This window comes from Daldinia vernicosa (genome assembly GCF_022497035.1).
Source record: "Daldinia vernicosa strain CBS 139.73 unplaced genomic scaffold F5Y00scaffold_8, whole genome shotgun sequence".
Classification (NCBI taxonomy): Eukaryota; Fungi; Ascomycota; class Sordariomycetes; order Xylariales; family Hypoxylaceae; genus Daldinia; species Daldinia vernicosa.
Window position 1 is genome coordinate 601,833 of NW_025953924.1, and position 20,049 is coordinate 621,881.

General features: G+C 46.8%; 7 protein-coding genes across 7 annotated transcripts; 3 read left to right on the top strand and 4 right to left on the bottom strand.

Moving 5' to 3' along the window:
- The first annotated feature begins 580 nt into the window (after window positions 1–580).
- F5Y00DRAFT_206622 (Pkinase-domain-containing protein) lies at window positions 581–3,602 on the top strand. The gene is made up of 2 exons (XM_048005445.1): window positions 581–1,182; window positions 1,239–3,602. Exons 1-2 carry the CDS (start codon window positions 1,003–1,005, stop codon window positions 3,417–3,419), a joined length of 2,361 nt encoding a protein of 786 aa, XP_047868018.1. The 5' UTR covers window positions 581–1,002; the 3' UTR covers window positions 3,420–3,602.
- A 1,043-nt stretch (window positions 3,603–4,645) lies between these two features.
- On the top strand, window positions 4,646–7,489 carry F5Y00DRAFT_228615 (actin-like ATPase domain-containing protein). Its single transcript, XM_048006658.1, has 5 exons — window positions 4,646–5,137; window positions 5,211–5,810; window positions 5,870–6,121; window positions 6,189–6,720; window positions 6,848–7,489. Exons 1-5 carry the CDS (start codon window positions 4,908–4,910, stop codon window positions 7,178–7,180), a joined length of 1,947 nt encoding a protein of 648 aa, XP_047868019.1. The 5' UTR covers window positions 4,646–4,907; the 3' UTR covers window positions 7,181–7,489.
- A 1,472-nt stretch (window positions 7,490–8,961) lies between these two features.
- Window positions 8,962–10,118, bottom strand: F5Y00DRAFT_206687 (uncharacterized protein). The gene has a single exon (XM_048005448.1). The coding sequence runs from the start codon at window positions 9,910–9,912 to the stop codon at window positions 9,229–9,231; it is 684 nt and encodes a 227-aa protein (XP_047868020.1). The 5' UTR covers window positions 9,913–10,118; the 3' UTR covers window positions 8,962–9,228.
- On the top strand, window positions 10,076–10,523 carry F5Y00DRAFT_206638 (uncharacterized protein). The gene has a single exon (XM_048005447.1). The coding sequence runs from the start codon at window positions 10,239–10,241 to the stop codon at window positions 10,470–10,472; it is 234 nt and encodes a 77-aa protein (XP_047868021.1). The 5' UTR covers window positions 10,076–10,238; the 3' UTR covers window positions 10,473–10,523.
- A 1,553-nt stretch (window positions 10,524–12,076) lies between these two features.
- Window positions 12,077–14,120, bottom strand: F5Y00DRAFT_206634 (uncharacterized protein). Its single transcript, XM_048005446.1, has 3 exons — window positions 13,142–14,120; window positions 12,871–13,080; window positions 12,077–12,815 (listed from the first exon to the last, which is right to left on the bottom strand). Exons 1-3 carry the CDS (start codon window positions 13,800–13,802, stop codon window positions 12,358–12,360), a joined length of 1,329 nt encoding a protein of 442 aa, XP_047868022.1. The 5' UTR covers window positions 13,803–14,120; the 3' UTR covers window positions 12,077–12,357.
- A 97-nt stretch (window positions 14,121–14,217) lies between these two features.
- On the bottom strand, window positions 14,218–14,952 carry F5Y00DRAFT_259050 (kinase A anchor protein; the record flags this gene model as incomplete). Its single annotated transcript, XM_048010809.1, has 1 exon — window positions 14,218–14,952. The coding sequence occupies one exon, from the start codon at window positions 14,950–14,952 to the stop codon at window positions 14,218–14,220; it is 735 nt and encodes a 244-aa protein (XP_047868023.1).
- A 1,005-nt stretch (window positions 14,953–15,957) lies between these two features.
- Window positions 15,958–16,606, bottom strand: F5Y00DRAFT_259051 (histidine-phosphotransfer domain, HPT domain-containing protein; the record flags this gene model as incomplete). Its single annotated transcript, XM_048010810.1, has 3 exons — window positions 15,958–16,210; window positions 16,332–16,510; window positions 16,589–16,606. The coding sequence occupies 3 exons, from the start codon at window positions 16,604–16,606 to the stop codon at window positions 15,958–15,960; spliced, it is 450 nt and encodes a 149-aa protein (XP_047868024.1).
- Between the last annotated feature and the right edge of the window lie 3,443 nt (window positions 16,607–20,049).

The following is a 20,049-nucleotide window of genomic DNA, read 5'->3' on the forward strand; positions in this document are numbered from 1 at the left end:
CAAACACCTCTGAAATCACTTCAATCAATCAATCCGTCCATCAATTCGTCCACTCGTTCGAGATCCCTTCCCATCCGGCCGTTCCAATTCGACCCCGTATCTCTTTCTCCTCTCTCACTCTTTCTCCCTCACTCTCTTTTTTTCAGTCTATGGTTTAGCTTGCGCTCATATTCACATACAGAAAGGTGCCTGTATGCGCGATAAGACAACCGGCCGATTAGTTTTCACTATTAGTTTTTCCTGCCTTCATTAAATTGTTGATTCCTCTCACTATCGGTGTTTTTCCCTAGTTCGTCATTGCCTGGCGACGAATTTCTAAGTCTACTTCGCAAATACATTTTCGAAACAATCAGTCCAGCCAAAGAGATTAATCAAAGGCAGCGTATTCGAAGAAAAGGTGCAAACTTGAAATAATAATAAATCGCAACGGTCAGAAATCTTACATCCTCTCCTTTTTTTTTAAAAAAAAAACCAAACCAATATACGAAATCGTCAATCCGTCACTCCCTTGGATCCCAACACGACGACATCTGATACGCTAGTAAGGAGTGTGCAGTATTTCCAGAAGCCCTCCCCTACTAGATCAGCTTTGACCACGCCGACCCGCCCTCCGGCATACCGGTTCTCGTCACCCCCTTGTCTCTTTTAATCATCTAAGCTACCCTATTAATCCATTCTCTTCCTGCTCATTTCCTGTCTTGTCCCTCTGCATATTGCCTATCCTATTTATTCTATCTTGGTGGATTTCGACAATTCTTTTGGACAACAACGTCTAGTATCCGCACATCAAGTAACCATCCTGACAACACCCGAACCGCTTACGTTCTATATCAACGGTTCTCGCCAAGCTGAATGCACCCGTACGTCAGTATAGCTCTTCAATAGAGCTGTTAAGAGGGTACAGTGACTGTACGAGAGAAGGTAGTCATATCTCTCTTATTCAGTAGGATTAAACAGGGCTATCCAGCAGCTTGCCATCGGGATCGAACAAGAACACAGGAAATGGTCAACATGACGGTCGCACACGATTCCCTCCGGGGGTCTTCGATACCTCAAGCTAACAAGCTGCCCCTTGAGGATCGATTCGAAGTTTTGAAGGAGATCGGTGATGGAAGTTTTGGTAGTGTGGTTCTAGCAAGGGTTAGGACTGCTGGTTCGAGCGTAGCTCGCCGTGGCACTGTGGTATGTCGGTGAATAGGTATAATGGGCAAGACAGTAGGCTAACTATGACTTTGTAGGTTGCTATTAAGACTATGAAGAAGACCTTCGAGTCCTTCACACCGTGTCTTGAGCTTCGAGAGGTTGTTTTCCTAAGGACATTACCGCCGCACAGCCATTTGGTTCCCGCTCTTGATATTTTCCTCGATCCGTTCACCAAGAAACTCCATATATGTATGGAGTACATGGAAGGAAATTTGTATCAGCTTATGAAAGCCCGCGATCACAAGTGCCTCGACAACGCAAGCGTCAAGAGCATCTTGTTTCAGATTATGCAAGGTCTCGAACATATCCACGCCCACCACTTTTTCCATCGCGATATTAAACCCGAGAATATTCTTGTCACGACATCTGCACACCAAGACTCTGTTAACTCTTTCAGACGGTATTCAGCATTGATGACGCCGCCATCTACGCCTCCGGCATACACTGTGAAGATTGCTGATTTCGGTCTGGCAAGAGAGACGCATTCCAAGTTACCTTACACAACATATGTATCGACGCGATGGTATCGTGCTCCGGAAGTACTACTGCGAGCCGGTGAATATTCTGCACCTGTAGATATTTGGGCCGTTGGTGCCATGGCGGTCGAAATTGCAACATTGAAGCCTCTTTTCCCAGGAGGTAACGAAGTTGATCAGGTTTGGAGGGTTTGCGAGATTATGGGTAGTCCCGGAAACTGGTATAACAAGGCGGGCGCTCGAGTAGGTGGAGGAGACTGGAGAGAAGGAACACGACTGGCTGGAAAGCTTGGGTTTTCCTTCCCGAAGATGGCACCGCACTCAATGGACACGATACTTCAGGCACCTCAATGGCCCGCGTCTCTCAGCCAGTTTGTGACTTGGTGTTTGATGTGGGACCCGAAGAGCCGGCCAACATCGACCCAGGCATTGGCTCATGAATATTTCACAGATGCAGTTGACCCATTACGACCTAAGTCGTCAGCATCGAGGATACTAGGTCGGAAGCAATCCGACATAAGCCGTGGGAAAGACACTGCTTCCGGGACGCCAACTTCATCAAAGCCCTCCTGGTTCAGAAAATCGTTAATCGGCCGCAACGATACCACGGAAAGTCCACCTGCGCCTATCAGTGTGAAGGATATAGTTGCGGCTCCGCGTCCATCGCCAATTCATTCACCCGAACCCGCGGAAGTTCCTGCTGCCAAACCGAGGCCAGCCGCTGGTAAGCGCACTACATGGACTAATGGGCCATCGAATGTTGCTCCCATGCCGATTTTGCCTACGATCCGACCTATTTCGCCCTTGTCGGATGCTGTGACTGCTCAGGCGTCGAACCGCACCCCCTCGTATAATGATCTATATGCCAGCGGAAACGACAAATCTAAAAAGATCGGGCGCCAGCTCTCGGTAGCCTCAGCCACAAACCATTATACTGAGATGCACCGGCAACAAGCTGAACGGGCTCTGAATGGCGGCAGTGGGCTAGCTTCACCGCCGAGTGGGCACAAAGAAAGCTTCTTTTCCCATCTACGCAAGCGAGCTAGGAGGTTCTCTGGTAGGCATCAAACTCCTGCTTCGCCTTCGTATGAGGACCTCGAGGCACAGGCAGGCTGTGGGCCTTGGTCTAGCAATCGATCTTCAATGGTCATTGACCAGAACGCATCTACGGCGAAGGTGGACAATTACGAATCGTTAGATCGCACTTTACACGATTCCCATAATTCCGCGCTGAGTACTCCCGCACCGCCTATTCATATGGCTGTGTCAAGTGGCAACTTGAAGCGACATCATTCATTACCTCATCAGCAACCTAGATCTGTTGATAACCTTATCGGGGTTGCTCGTACGCCTGGGCCGATTTCTAGCCGAACGAGGAGAGCGCAAGCAACTCACGGCGTGCAGAGCGACGCCTTGGACGAGGAAGATGAGCTGCTAGACGAAGCACTTCACTCTACCCATAAAGCCATGAAGCGACTCGAGAAGGAAGGAAAGGCCAATCTTCGACAATCAGCCAGTAATGTTGGGCTCTCGAACCCGTATCCGACACCGTCCCCATCAGCTAGTGGAAATGCCGTGCTTTTCGGGGATGGCCATGAATCCCTAGCACCCAAGCCGTTAGACCTACGCAAAAATTCGGGACGAGATGGTCAGAATAAGTGGCCTACTCCTCCGTACGAAGAAGGCGAGTGGGCATCTTCGGCGGCTGCAAGCATTTGGGCTGCTGGCAACAGATTCTAAACATTTCGATTGGTATTGGTTGTTTCACATGTTCCTCATGGCACGGTGTTAGGAGTTCATTTTGGGTTCTACGGAGTCTTACAGCATTATATTTTGCAGCGCTCATTTTCCAGCATACTTTCCGATCTTGGCTCGATTTCCGCTCGTCGATCTGGAGTCCGATTCGACATTTGGCCAGTCCAGTCTACGATGTAACAATCTCGAATCTCAAATACCCCAGCGGCTGGTTTATGGTTAAAGGCCAGCTGATTTTGTGTTTTCGCCCGTACTTATCTTCGAGAATACCCACTATAGATTTGATTTGCAAGGTTCAAAAGGGCATGGACCCGGCAAGACATGATTCCCTTTGTTAGATGTGGGTGGCCTCAGGCACATTTACTTCGTTGCATCTGACGGCGAAAAAAAAGATAATTAGGGATACGCGTGGTGATTAGTAGGGCACAGTTGAGACGGGCCTGGCAACCACAGCAATTGTACAAAGTAGAAAAAAATCCGCATGTTATCTTGGTGTTTTGGGCGGTTAGTTTGACCCGGAAGAATTTAACTTTTCGTCTAGACATGTCTGGAGGTTTGCAACCCTGATAGTTTGTCATATACGGTATGGTAATCGAAGGACGGGTATATAATGCAGCACTATTTATATCGTACACTGGGCATAGCGTTAGCTCTCAATCAACTCTGAGAAGAGTCCTCACTCAAGAGTCCTCCCTCTACATGGACTATTAAGACTCCTTTGTATTAGATTTCATCATGATAGTGATGCTCGTAGTGGTATATTTGCGAATTGGTACCTATTATAAAAGCATGACAAAGTGGTATACATGCATACGTCAAGTACCTATGTATGTAGCCCTAAAGCTCGAAATCAGCCCCAGAGGGAGATACATTGGTACCTGCCTCGTTGGACTCGGAATGCATCCAGGTAGCAGTTTCGGTTCAGGCAGCAGAATAAACCAGAATAACTACGTACTATTTATGGCAGGTTTATCCTCTTCCTCTTCCTCTTCACTCTTAAGAGTCTTTACGAAACTTGGTGTTCACACGGAATTCTTGAAGAAGAAAAGATGAGAATTTTAGAATTAAATGCCACTAACTACCCAAGGTACTAGTTAAGTTAAAATACCAAAGTTTCTCTAGTCTATTAGGAGAGGTCAGCCCCCGCAAGTTGCATACTGACATAGAAGGTTGGAAGCTAGAGCGGCTGTGCAACGGCTGTAACTTTCACGCTTCAACTCTAATCTTTTACTCTCTTACATTTCTATTCTATTCTAATCCTCCTTTAATTTACACTCTTGTCATTATATAAACCTTTTTTTATTTATTTTCTTATTCCTGGATCCGCTAGTCTATTGGATTACTAATACTCTACAATTGGTCACCTTCTCTCACGCTCTGTCGCAACTCTTCCCCAACAAAGGCGCGTACGCCAAGACGACAAGACCACAAATATATATCAGGGGGCCCATATTGGACCATTGGTATACCTGAATGAGTCTCAACGCTGACAGAATCGAAAAGAGCGGCATCATGAATATCAATTTACCAATTCGATCATCCCCAAGTCCCAGGAATCAGGCTAGTAGGAACTATTTTACTAATTACACTCCGCCGGCATCCACAGAAGCCGTCAATGGTCCGGTGCGGGAGCCCGCTCGGGAGCTTCTAACTATAAATGACCGCCTCATTGTCGGTGTCGACTTCGGTACCACGTTTTCTGGGTGAGTCTAGTATAATAATTTATGTAGCTACGAGACCGTCGTGTACGGCTACAGCAAACTGACTAGTATACAGGGTAGCCGCAGTATATACATCAACGCCGGATGACGTTGAGATCATCAAGACGTGGCCCGGGGGGAACGGCATCACATCTGACAAAGTTCCTACTGAGATTTCATACGACTTCCCGCCCGATGCGGCGGCGGGGACGAGGCCCAATGTGAAATGGGGTTTTCAGTTCAAGCCGGAGGAATCGCGGTTACGATGTATTAAGCTCTTCCTCGACCGATCTCAGAAACTACCATTTTATGTCAGCCCGCAGGAGACTGCCACGCTGCTAAAGAAGTATAATAAGACAGTTGTTGATGCCGTCAGCGACTATCTCACTGAGATCTATAAACACACCATGGACACCCTTACTCGGCGATACGGAGAATCATTTATGGCATCAACTAACGTAGATTTCGTACTCACTTGCCCGGCTGTGTGGTCTGATGCAGCGAAAAACACAACCTTACAGGCTGCTGAAAGGGCTGGAATGGGCGTCAAGTCCGAGATCCAGATGGTCAGCGAGCCTGAAGCCGCTGCTGTCTATACTCTGAAAGCTATCCAGCCGAATCACCTCAGCGTGGGAGATAACTTCATCGTATGCGATGCAGGTGGCGGGACAGTAGAGTCAGTGTTTTTATGGCCCCCTACATACTTACCGAGCCCATATCTAACTAGTTATACAGCTTGATCGCATATAAAATCATATCGTTAAAGCCGCTAAGGGTTGAAGAGTCGGCCGTTGGAACCGGTGGCCTTTGTGGAAGTGCATTTCTAAACTACAGGTTCGAAGAGCACGTTCGAGGCCGGCTCGGTCATAGTCGGTTCGAGGAGATGAAACTAAAGAAAGCCAAAACTTGGCAGATGGGCCTTCGATACTTCGAGGAGTTCGTCAAGAGGAACTTCAATGAAGATGAATATCAAGAAGTCAATGTTCCGTAAGATTTATTTTACAATTAACTACCGTTTACTCATTCCTAAGGAATAACGACTTACGGCCCACAGATTCCCAGGTTTGCCCGACGATGAAGAAGCGCGAGTGGATTCGGGTTTCCTCGTTTTAACAGCCGAAGAGATCAAGGACATTTTCGAGCCGGTAGTCAAGGAAGTCTGCGACCTCGTCCAAGGCCAGGTAGATGTTATCCGTAGTAAGGGAGGAATCGTTTCGGGAATCATATTAGTCGGTGGTTTCGGTCAGAGCGACTACCTCTACCGACGGCTGAAGTCGCATTTTACAAGCACAGCACCACCTCCATACACAGAGCGACCAACACATGCTACTACCAGCCTAGCATACGAAGGGAACGGCAATATTGAAGTGATGCAGCCCGTGTACGCTTGGACAGCAGTGGTCCGCGGAGCCGTACTACGTGGGCTCGAAGGAAATATGGTTATTAGTAGGAAGGCTCGCATGCACTACGGAACATCCTACGCAACCGTCTACGATGAAGAGAAACACAATGTGAGCGAAAGATACTGGAGTCCTTTATGGGAACGGTGGATGGTCAGCGACCGAATGCAATGGCATATCGCGAAGGTAAGTCATCAACCCGTGGGTGAAGTGTCGGTTATTTCCCGTCCCTCTTCCCCCCACCCCCTTTTCCTTTTCCTCTCTCCTACCCTTCGCTGTTCACTTATTCTAACATCATAACTCTATGTTGTAGGGTGAGGCAATATCTCCCCTCTCGCCGATCGCTTTTCACTACACACGTAACTTTCGACCAGGACAGTCGTTGGTGGTGACAGACGACTTGATCGCGTGTGAAGCAGACGAACCGCCAGCAGCGTACTCACGAGACCTAATAAATGTCTGCACCCTGACAACGGATCTAAGTGCGGTGCCGCGAAGCTTATTTACGCGGCTTACGACGACACGGGGCGTCGAATTTGACAACTTAGACTTTACGCTCGAAATGATTGTCGACAGCGCCGGTCTCGGGTTCGAACTCAAGGTCGATGGTGTACGATACGGGCGCGTTGAGGCAGATTTTCACTAAACTCGCACAAATTATAAGAGCCTTGGCTCTTCAACTGCATTAGAAAGCAAAGGACGAGGGCGGAACAGATGATTTTTGGATATATCCGAACCGACAGGATGATATGTTACGCCGCTAGGAGCTAATAATTAGTAGGCTCTCTTTGGGTTTAAAGAGGCGCTTCGGGTCGAGCCGAGGTTGCACTGCTTCGATGATGTATGAGCTAGAAGGTTGAATGTGCTGTATGTGCCATCGGTATATAGGGGACTCGATTTGTTAGTATAGAATATTGGTTCATACATACGAAGAAGAAGAAGATGATGATGAAGAAGAAGAAATCATCACGCTTCCTATACCGCGTTACGTCTTGCTCGTGTTAACCCGGCCATACTGTCTCGCCTGCATGATTCCTACCCTTCTCGCCCGTATTATTACATTGCGTCGTTATGCCCGGCTTCGTAGAAGAGGGGCAGCCATGTCCGTTTTTCCCCATACCGAGTTGTCCTAGACGCGGGCCATTGGGCGAATCACGACTCGTACCTACATATTTAGGACATCGACGTCTAACAAGCCGGGCGTAAAAAGAGGGTTCGGTACCCACCCTGTCAGATTCAAAAATTCGAGGCGGACGGTTGCCTTGTCCTGCGCTGCACTGCACGGCCAGCCAGCGGCACGCTGCCCTGGGTCTTTTTCCTTTTTTCCTTTTTTTTCTTTTGTTCCGTTTCATATACCTAGGTCTTATTATTGCTGCTGCTGCTGCTGCTGCTGCTGTTGTTGTCTGTTGGGATTAGTCACACCGATGAGGGGCCGTCCCGACGACGAAAGCGGAATTACAAAGGTTGGTAGGTATAGGAGCGAGAGGTTCCGCGGCCATGTTAAGAGTATATATTTGAAGGTATACGAAGGGCATACTACACTGCCTAGAAACTGTATAATTTAAATTCAAAGATAGACGAACCAGTGGCTGTTAGTTGGTTGGCTGGTTGGCTAAGAAAATTCTACTGGACGGTCAAATGATGGGTAGCGAGGCGAAGCTCCTGCTACGCCACCACGAGCATACATACGCAGACTCACTCCTACGAGGCAAAATTGCGGTGAGAGGAGAGAAAAAGAAGGGGGATTTCATTATAATCATTGGAAAATCCAACGCAAATTCTGAGTGGTATCTTTGTTTCCCTTCGTTTGCGCCCTTGCTGTTAGCCCTATTTTAGACGATATTTCTCCTAGGTATCATCCCCATCGTCGTAATTATCGTCAGTCGTCATTCATCTCTTCGTATATCCATTCGATTCCTAATTCATTTCAAATATATACCGCCTTTCCCACTCGTCATAAGGTATCGAAAAATCGTAACGTCGTTAAGTCGAAAAGTAGCTGTCCTTCCCGGAAAAGAGAGTACCACCTTGTTCGGATTTCCCCATATTCGCCCAAGCATGCAGTATATGCTATGCGGTATGCCGTCCGCCCAGCGGCTCTCTACGCCAGCTAACGATGTGCATGGTATATGTCCCGATTCAGCCCTAGATAGGTGCATGTCCCAGACACGAGGCAAGGCTCCGGGGTTGGGCAAGGCTCGGCACCTTCCGATCACCCCCTTGCATTAGGTGCCTTGTGTCGCATCGGGGGCGATGCAAACGTGACTAGACAAGGCAACCTGGGGGCCGTAGGGCTGAAAGGAATGCACGATTCTGCCTTGCCGATCTGCGATGCATCATGCAGTGGAAGAAGGCTACCGATCCTGCATTCGACGTTCCAACGTAGAACGTACTACTTATAAGATATAAGGCCCTCCCCCCTTCTAGGGGTAGGACTCTGCCACCAGGGTAAGAAAGATAAAAGAAATAGATCATGGTAAGAAATAACGATAAGATAGAATTGGAATATAATGTCCGGCCAAGCCTGGGCCGGCATCGGGACCGAGAGCCGGGGTTTAAACAAAGCTGGCATGTTGGGTGTTGGGTGTACGTATTGCATATTGGTTGTCTGCCGACAAGACATAGCGGCGGTGGTTCGCGGACCATCTGTGGGCGTTCCCGCCGCGCTTATAGCCCCATGTCTCCCTCCTCAATTTATCTCTTCGAGCGATGAGTTGGTTTGTCTCGGGGCTCCTTTCCTTTCTGTCCCTGTGCTTTCTTCCGTTGTCTTTCATCTTTGACAATGTCTACAGGAACCTGTTGCGAGCGTCGGTTCCGTGCCTCCATCTCTGGTGACACAAAGTTACGACTGCGAACATGCTTCATCTCTTCACGACGGCATGATAGGTCGTTCCACCTCTTACATTCGATATAGGTATCCTCAGCGATAATCTTGTGGCGATGCAGGTGCTCAAGCATATGGAAGTCAGGACGTATGTCATGAACCGTTTTACCTTCTATGAAGTGTTCGCGGATGTGCCACATCCTATTTTCGAAGTTTTGGCGGCGGTCGTATCCAACTTCGGGCGCCTTGGAGTCAAAACGCCATGTGTCGCAGAACCAACAAATAGCTTTAGAAGGGAGTTTGTGCAAGAGGTGGTCAGCAATTATATGCTCGATCCAAGCATCGACTTCGTTGAAGTTGAAAGTCTGGTTGCACCCAAATCCGACGAACTCGCACGGCAAACCCATCGCCCTAGGGTCGGGAGCAGGATACGGATTATATAAACCATCATTAGGGTCGCCGTATTGAGTCGGCATGGTGTTATCACTACAAATCGACGCAGTGTCCGTGCCTTCTGTGTAAGAAGACCCATAGCTGGATTCCCGCATAGACATGGTGCCTGGAGAGGAATGGTGGGGTTGAGACAGTATAGTGTTGACTGGTGGTTGTCGGCGATGCGAGGACGGGCCGGGGAATACGACTAATAAACCAGCTAGGCCAGAGACGAGAGCCAAGCCTTGATTGTCGGTGTTATTTCAAGATGACCTTTTAAATATGATGGAGAAGCGATGGCCGATGGAGTATTGTTTGGGACTTGTATCGGCGGTTTCGAAGAGACTTTGCTTGGACTACAGCATCATCTGAGCTAATGCCCAATGGTATAGATGCTCTCAGATCCTTGAATCTCTTCTCGGAGATAATATAGGTGTGGTAACTCGGAATGAAGGAAGTGTTGGACAGACGCCAACTGTCATCGACTTTCTTTTCCCTTTTTTTCTTTTTTTCGAGCGTGCAGCAATACGGTTCTCATACGTATAGCTCGGAACTGGACTGGCCCACTTTGCTGCAGATGCTGATTTGCAACGAGTTGTGGCGGCCCCAAGTGAGATGGTCGATTTTAAGGGGGGTGGAGGGGGGGGAAAGAAGCTGGATTCGGAAATTCGGCGTAAGATGATTCTTAGGCCAGGGTAAGTTCAATCTTTCTTAATTGACATCTATGAGATTTGTTGAAAAAGATAAATCTCAGAAAACAGGATGCTGGGATCTTCTTGGGTTGTTATTGTCTTGAAATACCAATCTGACGATCCGGTCCAGAGCATTTAATGTTTACCGGCAGGGATATACGACTTATTACACCCACAACGAATAATCGTCTCTCAATCACTACCCGGAATGTTGGCGCCCACCACTGACTCGTTTGTGAGTGTGCATCCAACCCTCCAGAGCTGCATACTCCCACACCCACCCGGGGCCACATAATGCAGCTACGCTACCTGGAGACGTGGATATATTTGATCGGATCGCAGTAACGCCATTGAATCAGTATGAGGTATTCTTATACCACAACTATCCGAGAACCGATCCGAAGATCGGCAATGCTGCCGGAAGCGTCATGTCAAAATTGTTTACAGCAATGAATCTCATATTCCTTGCTTGCTATAATTTTAGGCCACTCATCGAATCTATGCTAGGGAGTGGTGGATAACCCAATGGTATCTGAATGGTTCACAAGCAACTCCCGTGCCAATCAACCTCCCCTGCTACAGAAGTGGGTTATCGTGGGGGAATAGGAGTCATCCGTGCACGAAAGAGCTGTTGTAGATGCAGAAGAGCCGTGCAGACGATTCGCCATATTTTTATCATGTCAATGAGGCGTCTTTTCGCCGTATCAGCAGTCCTACACGGTTTTGACTCGCTCAGTCTCGAATGGCCGGCTCGGATTTGGTAGAGGGCCAATCTATCATATCCAAGGGTCGCCCACGAGACCTCAAACCTCGACCGACGGGCCATCATCGAATATCTCGTCTCTTAGCTATCTTGATAGTCCATCATGTTGGGTCTCTTCTTGTCGCTACGAAAGTTCTTGTCTATAACTTGCTGTCATACTTGTGCTGTCAATCAGGCGCAGACGGATAAGACTAGCGTATGATTCGGGCTGTCTTCAGTGCAAACCCCGAATCGTTGGCCAATGTTATGCGCTTGCCTCGAGACCTCATATATTAGCATTGAAGAGATATCTATATCTCCTACTGGCTTCCTCCCGTACATTGGACCATCGGTCCACGTAAGTTGGAATGCCAAGGCATTTGATCAGGGAATTAATATGTATGGAAAGCGGGACAGTGTTCCGTGTATCACAGATGCCGATCTGGTGGTCAGGTATCCTGCCAGGTTAGTTGTCTGCGAGACCGGTGAGCGTCTCGAGTGTCTCAGGTGGATGGACTGTTTTCATATGCTTATTTTCTTCTTAGGTCAGAATATCATGAACCTCCTATAGCAGTGAGTTTGGAACGACGTTTATGATATCTCCTAGGCATGGATGATATGCGTGGTAAGTGATTGATATGCATGAAGTCGCATATGTTGCATGAGTCAATCGTGGGCACCTATGCATACAACTAATAGTTGCTCCAATAGGTTCGATCCGTGGATTAAAGACAGAGAGGAGGGGGGGGGGACCGGTAGAATTTTTGGGCCGCAGAGCCTCATTGTTTCTCCACTCGATTCATTTTCCCTAGTTTTTCTTGACCCCTCCTAATTCCCCCCCGTCCCTGCGCTTGGGGACGTGTCGTGTAAATTTAGAGCGATGATGATGCAGCTCCAATTGGTTCAGGCTCCCAAACCCGCCTATTGCGTGCGTGTTCCAATTTTACCGTCCCGTATTTGTCGTACGCGTTCGAGTTCCGATATAGAGTTAGATCGTACGGGAGGGAAGATGGGGCACCACGTCTAAAAGATGTCATCTTGTTCGAGCCACTTGAGCTATCTCAAATCAAAATGTTTAAGTCACCGCCTTTTAGTCTTTCTCGGTTTTATGTCTTAGTGTGAGGTAGCTCGCTTCATTCGGGATCGCAAAGAACCCTAGCTTTTGCCACCACATTTTTGAAATGCGGGTGGTCGCCGTTCTCATCCCCCGTCTTGGTGATTCCGGGGAAGGTTACACAGCATATTTCGCGTCCAGCCAAGTCCTCTTCATCTTCAGCCCCGATGTCCTCCATAGTAGATGCCTCAAATAAGATCCTTTGGTGAGGGAAGATCTTGGGCATGTGAACTTTGAATGTAGCTTTTTGCACTACCAATAAGCGTGCTAGTTCAACCGAGCTATGCACCAGCGCGCGAAGCGCATTATCCCGAACTTCCGTTGCGCTGGCATCTGTAATCGTATCTAAAATGTGATTGACCCTTGAAATAACGGATTCGATCACTAGCGTCATTGCTTCCTGCATCCGCGGGGTGGTCTCCTTTCGGAGTATGGTGAGTGTTGTCGCACGCCATTGGTTCACAGCTTCGATTGAGCCTGATAATGGGTCAGCTGTCATCCCAAGGCAAAGCTCAAACTTAAGGGTACTTACTCATTGACCCGAGATACTTCTCTATCTGGGTTAATTGGCGAGTTTGATCTTCGGGAAGACCAACAAAGTAGGCTTCAAAGATGGTCTCCACCAAGATGCTGGATACTATGTTTTGAAGGAGATGTACCTTCGCCGACGCCGCAAGTTGCTCATACATAGGAACAAGCTCTGCAAGATCGCGGATTACAGCATCATCGGCATGCGTAAAATCTACGCCCTCGTTAATTAAATGTCCGTCCAAGCCGCACATATAGTTGTTGAGCCATCCTACCAAGTTTTGCTCGTCTAAAATGCACGATAACCCAATTCTGCAAGCCGTTCCCAAGCTTCGTCATAGAGTCCCCAAATTCTTCGTCGGTCGTCTGATGGCCTCTCGCCGTATTGGTGCTGACCCACTGTTTGAGTCCGGCGATATGGCCCTTTAAAGCTCGTATCTCGTCGTCACGCTCCTTTATTTCCCTTCGCAAAAGTTCCCATCCTTCACGCAACTCAGCTCGCTCTTCTTCCCTTACATCGACCTCGGCACGCAGCAATCGGAGCTCGGATTCGACTCGTACGAGCTGCCGGTTCAAGTCCGAATACTTCGCTTGCCAGAAACTAGCCGTCTCGCCTTCTTTTTGAGAGAGCCTATCCAATTCACGCGTGAATTCGGCTTCCATAACAGTAAGTTCCCGGTTCAATTCGGCAATCTTATCATCTTTCTCCTTAAGAAGGATACTCTCCTTTTCCTTAGAGGCCGACGACGTAATATTATCTTTGCTTCCTGAACTTGTGGCATCATGGGTACTTTCGTTATCCGGACCGGGCGAAGATGAGGTAGAAGCTGCGCGGGTGAGCTGTGCACGAGGAGGAGGGGAGATTATGCTATTTCGTGACGAGGCTGAAGGGCGGATTGAATGGGAATTGCCCCGCCGTTTGTCTGGTGGGCTCATAGCGTCAAAATAACAGAGTAGCGCACAGGGCGTTGCAAGACGAATTCTACATTGACAAAATCGGTTGTAAACGGATACATTTTCTCGGTGCCTAACGCGACTTACATGTCAATCCACATCAGCACCTGCCTGCACGGAGGTCGCCAATACGGAATACGGAAAGAACCTTACAGAGGAGACCTACGCCTATCTAGGTACTTGAGGCTGTGTGGATTGCGTAACGGCTTAAGTTCGGGTAGACTGTCTGACTGTCAGTACAATACCGTAGTACAAAAGGCTAATATTAGCTCCTTCCGATCCCGTGGTATCAAGCTCTCTTACACCAAGCTACCTACCTCATAGGATGTACCTAAAGGTCAACTTTCTTGTACTAACATTGATTACATAGGTATTCCGTACATTGTATACGTAATCGTCAAGTTAGCTCAATTTCCGCTTCAACTTCGTATGCTTCATCACCATCCTCCTGCTTCTTCGCGCCCATCTTACATATCGCAATTTTCTCTACAGGGACATCCTTCATCCACACGTAATCGTCATAGCGGTCTATTATATCCCTTGCATCGATCGTCAGCTTCTCCTGTCGCTTCCCACCTTTGCGATTTCTCCCCTTGACGTATATCGTGTTCACGATAGTAGCATGTAGTAGCAAGAGTCGATTGTCTTTTACCATCAGTCCGGCTTCCTGAAAGGTTAATCGCAGACTTTCGCAAAATCGCAATAGAGTACCTTCAGTATCGACCGGTGGAGAGTAAAGCACCGATGTCTTAGATGATGTTGGCTGTATTGAACGTAGACCTTTCAGCGTTACAGATAATAAAGGGGGCAACGGCCCAGTTGGCTCTTGAGCTGAGCGCTCCTGATTTTTTTCTGCTTCAGCTGCCTTGATGCTCGCCATTATTTTTCTAGGTACCAGTGTCTTTAAGAGCGCCACCGCCTTCTCTAAGCCATCATCACCTGGAAAGCTCATAACGCCAATTGTAAGGTGAAGTGTACCTAATGGTCGAATAGCTTGCTCTGGCACAGCAAAACTGTCTGGGCTTGTAACATCTCTGCTAAAGGCTGATAGGCTTGCCGAGAGTTGGTGGCGGGATAGCCCCGTAACAAGTGGTAAGCATAAGAAATGCGTAGGTGACGGCCGCGGCGGCATAGTGAATATAATACGGCGCTATCTTAGATTTTAATTAAAGCTGTACCAAGGAATAAATTTCTCATACAGGGTTGTGTGTGGCTTGGTCCGCGATTCAACTTTGTATATGTTGAACCAGTACAGAGAAGTAAAGAGTTGAGATAATAATTCGGTATATCTAGGGAAATTAAACCTACAGCCTCTTACGTAATTATTGGCGTGCAGACTAAAAAACGAATTGGCTAATATCTCGATATCCAAGCCCAAATTTAACATTTCACTTCGAATCAACGCCCCTAAGTCAAGAGCCAGAACTACTTGACATTTTCCTACAATATTAGGATCGCGTGGTAATCCGTCTCAGATCGGCAAACGGGAGATCTGTATTAGCCACGTGGGAAGAGATGGGTAAAGGTAACAATGACTCTGCATCATACGGCCAGCATAACGAGTATGACGTAGAGAAGGTCAAGATGCGCTGCTATGCATTAAACACCAAAGAAATCCAAATGCACGTGGGATGACGTTGGCACTCTTTTGCGGGATACGAGCGATAATATCCAAAGTTGACGAGGTAAGGCTGCGGGCGGAAAAAAAATTTGGTGTATTAGAGGAGCGCGACTTGCCTGTCCGATCGTGAGAAGCTGTCGCCTCCTAAGACTAACCTAACCTAGACGATCGTCCTGTGTATTGTGCTCCGAGTTACGCGCATCAACCAACTGCCTGCAATAAAACCGTCATACAAAGTAAACTGCTCTCTACCTGATGATCGAAGCTGTAAAAGTACGAGATGACAGGCGTGGGGTATATCTGAAGTCAACTGATGAGTTAGGTAGAATAATCGGCTGCTACTTCCTTTCCCTCTCTGAGAACTTGGAGCAGCCTTCATTTCTCATGATGCTCGAAGCCCTTTAGCAACGGCCGCACCCATAGAAATGTCCATGCGGTGACCGTAGTCGCAAAGGTTACTAGTAGCATAGCACAACTCGAACTCAAAACTGTAAAAACTCGACCCACGTCCGTCGACTAGGTAGAGTTGAAGAAATTCTTGAGCGTCTGCTCTACGTCGGCGTACTCCGACTTGACTGTCTTGAGAGTTTCCGTGATTCGAGATAGGCAGAGCGCCTCGTCCTTCTCCGGGCTGCCATCGACGTTCTCTTTCTTCCCATAGCGCTGAATCTTCTCGCAGCTGTCCTTAACTTTAGTCAAGCCGAGAGTTGCAGACGAGCCTTTCAAAAAATGGCCAAGTCGGTACAGCTCATCGAGATTCTGCGCTGCCCTATAAAATAAAATAAAAGCGGTCATATTAGTTTCGGTCATCTATGAAGAGGATTGCGGGGCAACCAGCGTTCACAAAGAGCATCGTAGGTAGGTAGTAACCGCGCAAGGGTGAAGCTTACAGAGCTTGGTCCATTTTCTCGAATGTTTCCTCGGCTTGTTCGAAGAACCCGTAGACGATGGATTTACTAAATTCACGGTCGTCTTCACTATCGTCCATCTCTAGAATCTGACTAAAAGTCACAATATCGATCGCATCCCCTAGGTCGGGCAGGTTGCCACTGTCATGACCGTCATCGTTCTGCTCAGGCAGACGAGGCTCCGTCAGTTATTTGCCCAAGTATTATACTTTGATTTAGAGTCATGTTTCCATTCATACCTGGTCGTTAGCAGCCATGTTGCCGGGTTGTGCGATATAAAGGACTGGTCCTGGAAGACAGCGCCAGCCCAGAGAAGTCGACGTTGGTCGCTGCGAAAAAGGGACCCTATGCGATGAGGCCGAAGTCACAAATGACGAAAATGTAGCGGCGAAAAGGGTAAAATAAGTCCTGGGAAGAGGGTCGTGTGGGTGGTCTGAAAAAAACCGCGGCGACTTTAACCACTCTAGTTTTGTTCGAAGAATGTTTAGGTGGGGTCTATCGGTAGGAAGTGGTGGTGATGGGTAATGGTAACAAAATGGGTTGATGGGGCGGGCACGTCGCACAGTGTATGGGTTTATTTGTTAGATTATTTGCTGGTCGGCACCCATGCCGAATAATATGTTGAACTGGCTAGAGTGCTAGAATAATATTTAATTCGAACCTGGCGGGTTACCTGGGTTGCCTACACGTAATGCTAGGTGTTGTAAATGGTAGGTTAAGGTAATGTAGGAGGTAGGCTATTGAGCGTGGTACCTTCATACAGGTATGTGTGAGAGGTATGTACGAAGATTATGGGGGTTTGATATGTTCTGAACGGTATGTCGTAATAAAGATTACGGTTTTTAGGGGTTCCGTCAAGGGTCTTTTAAACAACGTCACCGATGCGGAACCATGTAATTAAGGTAGGCGCGCAACCTTACTCATTATGTATAAGGCATGTGGTACTAGCCGACTAGCTACTTGGGGTATCTATCTAACGGTTAGTGTACCTAATTCGGGATTCCAATGACCCTTCCCATTACCTAAAAACTTAAAAGAAAGGGCCGAAGGGATCCTTCTGTCCTTAACGCTTAAGGGCTTATAAAGGGAAGATTTTTTAAAAAAAGGGTGATAGACGCTTTCGAAAAGAAAAGAATAAAAAGTGGAATAATACGTATTAGTGATATCGGTGGGGTACCCATCTATCTATACCTCTCTACTTTACCACATCCACATGTCTATCAGTTAATCAGTTACATCCACATGTAGGTATTCCACACATACATACAGGTGGACGTACGTATGTACATATAAATTTGACCATACCAAAATTTCTTGGCTCCAACCATCGTCAAACCCAGACTATTGGAAGCTACCGCTGCTACCAAGGGAGCCGACCGAGCTCAGGAGATGAGCACTACGCCCTACATACCTATCCGCCGCCATATCTGCGCCTGTCGGATTTACACGATAACGCATCTACCCTACCTAACGAAGGTGAAAGACCCATCAGGTCCTACGTGGGATGGATGGGACGAGGAGATTGATGAGAGATTTGTTAAGCTGACTTACCGTTTCCTCAAGATGTACTAGGTACCCGAGCCCCTAGTGCCCTCCCTAGGTAGTCACCGAGTCTTCTCGCCATCCCTCGTTTACGGATGTTCAACATGAAAATGTATACTGTCGTGTTCGACCAGGCTCGATATCCCTCGTGAAGCCGAATATTCGCCATCTCGCCATCAGCACAACCCAGCTCGGCCAAGGAGAGAGGGTTGCGGGAAGACGGGAAGCCTCATCAAGCTTCCCGCCCACCACTCAGCGCAATAAGCGTCGCTGGAATCTTCTGTGATCGACGTCGACGCATCTCTTTCTATATACAATATTGCATGCTCCCACCCCGGTCTACTTGTGTTTTCAGGACACACTGGACCCTGGACCGCATAGTTGCGGCCCGCCAAGCTAATCCTACCAATTTAGTGTATGGTGTTACTATTCCAGTGATCCTGTGCCACTCGCAAAACCCCAAGTTATTGGCAATATTTAGATATGACGGAACCAAAAAAAAAAAAAAAAAAACCTATGCTATAGTACACGTTGATCCCGAACGCAATGCAGCGCTACAGAACGTAGTTCATTACTACGGCGTATCGCTTGCAGAAGCCGCACCATCAAAATGTTACCATATCTGCGGGCTGCGTTCAACCTCGAGCACCGTAGCTGCGGTACCTCAGCCAAGCTTCCACTATAAGAAACCCCAAGCGATGATGTCGGCGTCTCTTCCTTTCTTTTCTCGGGCTAATGGAAAGGCTCAAACAGCCCTAACGGATGCGCGATCTCGTCTACGCTGGAAAATGTATTATGGTTAGAAAAATCAGTGTGGCATCGTTGAGCCCCCTCCATACCTATCACATAGCGCCCCCCTGCGCCGAGGGGTTGGTCACGTTGTTTATTCTCGAAGCTTTTCCGGGTCTCCACATGCATCTGATGTTGAAGTGGGGGCGTCAATCGGGAAAACGTCATAAGTAATCCAGACCCTGGATTCCCGTGTGACGTGATACAACACAGTGCTACCCGCACCCTCTACATCGTCTATTTGTTAGTCTATTTGTTACCCGCTCGCATTGCATTGCACTAGGTACCTAACCAGCTAACCTAACCCCTAACCTACACAAATAATTCCTAACAGCGGTTCAAAGAAACACCAGATAATGGATCTCGACTCGGCGGAAATCCAAAGGCCGGATCCGGTCATAGGCTCGCAGGGCTCGTTGTCGAATCCACATGTTCTACATGCGTAGCGGCATGCTACATGATACTCGTTGCATTTTAGTGTACCTGTGCATGATAGCCTTGACAAGTGCATATAGGTATGGCGGATCATCTTTACGGTTCTTACGGTTTGGCCCAAAGTCTAAAGTCCATAAAAAGCAAAGAGGAGATCGACCTCGTTTGTTCCCGCAATTCTCGGTTACGTACGACCTTGCGGGTTCATTGGCCAACACATAATTTTGCAAGGCGTATTTCGAAATTCATAATGAGATCGACCGGTGTAGTTCGATAGATCTTCTTAAAACGGCTAGAAGTCCTCTCATAAACTACCTCGCTTATAATATAGAACCTCGGTGGATATAAGAACGAACTTATATTCACTTTATCGCATCTAATGGACTAGAACCCATTTATCTACCACACTAAATATTAACTCGGTCCGCTACGGTATCTTTTTACACTTTTAAGCCCATTTTACATTTAAAAACGGTCATTAACAGATTTAAGCACCTAAATTTACTAGATAATATAAAAATTAAACAAACACTATTTTAAAAATAAAAACTTTTTCGTTATAATTTAAAAATTATAATTTTATTATAATTTTAAATTTAATATAAATATATAAAAAAAATAATATATTTAATTATATAATATATATAAAAATTAAAAAATTATATAATTATATTTTATAATTATATATATAATTAATAAAATTTATAAAATAATTACTTTATAATAATATTTATATATAAATTTTAATTTTAATATAAAAAAATATTTTTTTATATTTTTTAATATTTTTAATAACTTTTTTAAAAAGCGTTTAATAATAAATTATTATTTATAATAAACAATTATTTTATATTAAAAATTATATAATTTAATTAATATACTTATTTTAATTTATAATACGTAATTTAATTAACTTATTAAAATTACATTATAATAT

Bases quoted from the DNA above. Each gene is read 5' to 3' on its own strand.
- F5Y00DRAFT_206622 (XM_048005445.1), top strand. From the start codon at position 1,003: ATGGTCAACATGACGGTCGCACACGATTCCCTCCGGGGGTCTTCGATA. The intron at 1,183-1,238 runs GTATGTCGGTGA...ATGACTTTGTAG, and splicing joins TAGCTCGCCGTGGCACTGTG to GTTGCTATTAAGACTATGAA.
- F5Y00DRAFT_228615 (XM_048006658.1), top strand. From the start codon at position 4,908: ATGAGTCTCAACGCTGACAGAATCGAAAAGAGCGGCATCATGAATATC. The intron at 5,138-5,210 runs GTGAGTCTAGTA...ACTAGTATACAG, and splicing joins TTCGGTACCACGTTTTCTGG to GGTAGCCGCAGTATATACAT. The intron at 6,721-6,847 runs GTAAGTCATCAA...TCTATGTTGTAG, and splicing joins TGCAATGGCATATCGCGAAG to GGTGAGGCAATATCTCCCCT.
- F5Y00DRAFT_206687 (XM_048005448.1), bottom strand. From the start codon at position 9,912: ATGTCTATGCGGGAATCCAGCTATGGGTCTTCTTACACAGAAGGCACG.
- F5Y00DRAFT_206638 (XM_048005447.1), top strand. From the start codon at position 10,239: ATGAAGGAAGTGTTGGACAGACGCCAACTGTCATCGACTTTCTTTTCC.
- F5Y00DRAFT_206634 (XM_048005446.1), bottom strand. From the start codon at position 13,802: ATGAGCCCACCAGACAAACGGCGGGGCAATTCCCATTCAATCCGCCCT. The intron at 13,081-13,141 runs GTAGGATGGCTC...ACGAGGGCGTAG, and splicing joins TTTTAGACGAGCAAAACTTG to ATTTTACGCATGCCGATGAT. The intron at 12,816-12,870 runs GTAAGTACCCTT...ACCCATTATCAG, and splicing joins GAAGTATCTCGGGTCAATGA to GCTCAATCGAAGCTGTGAAC.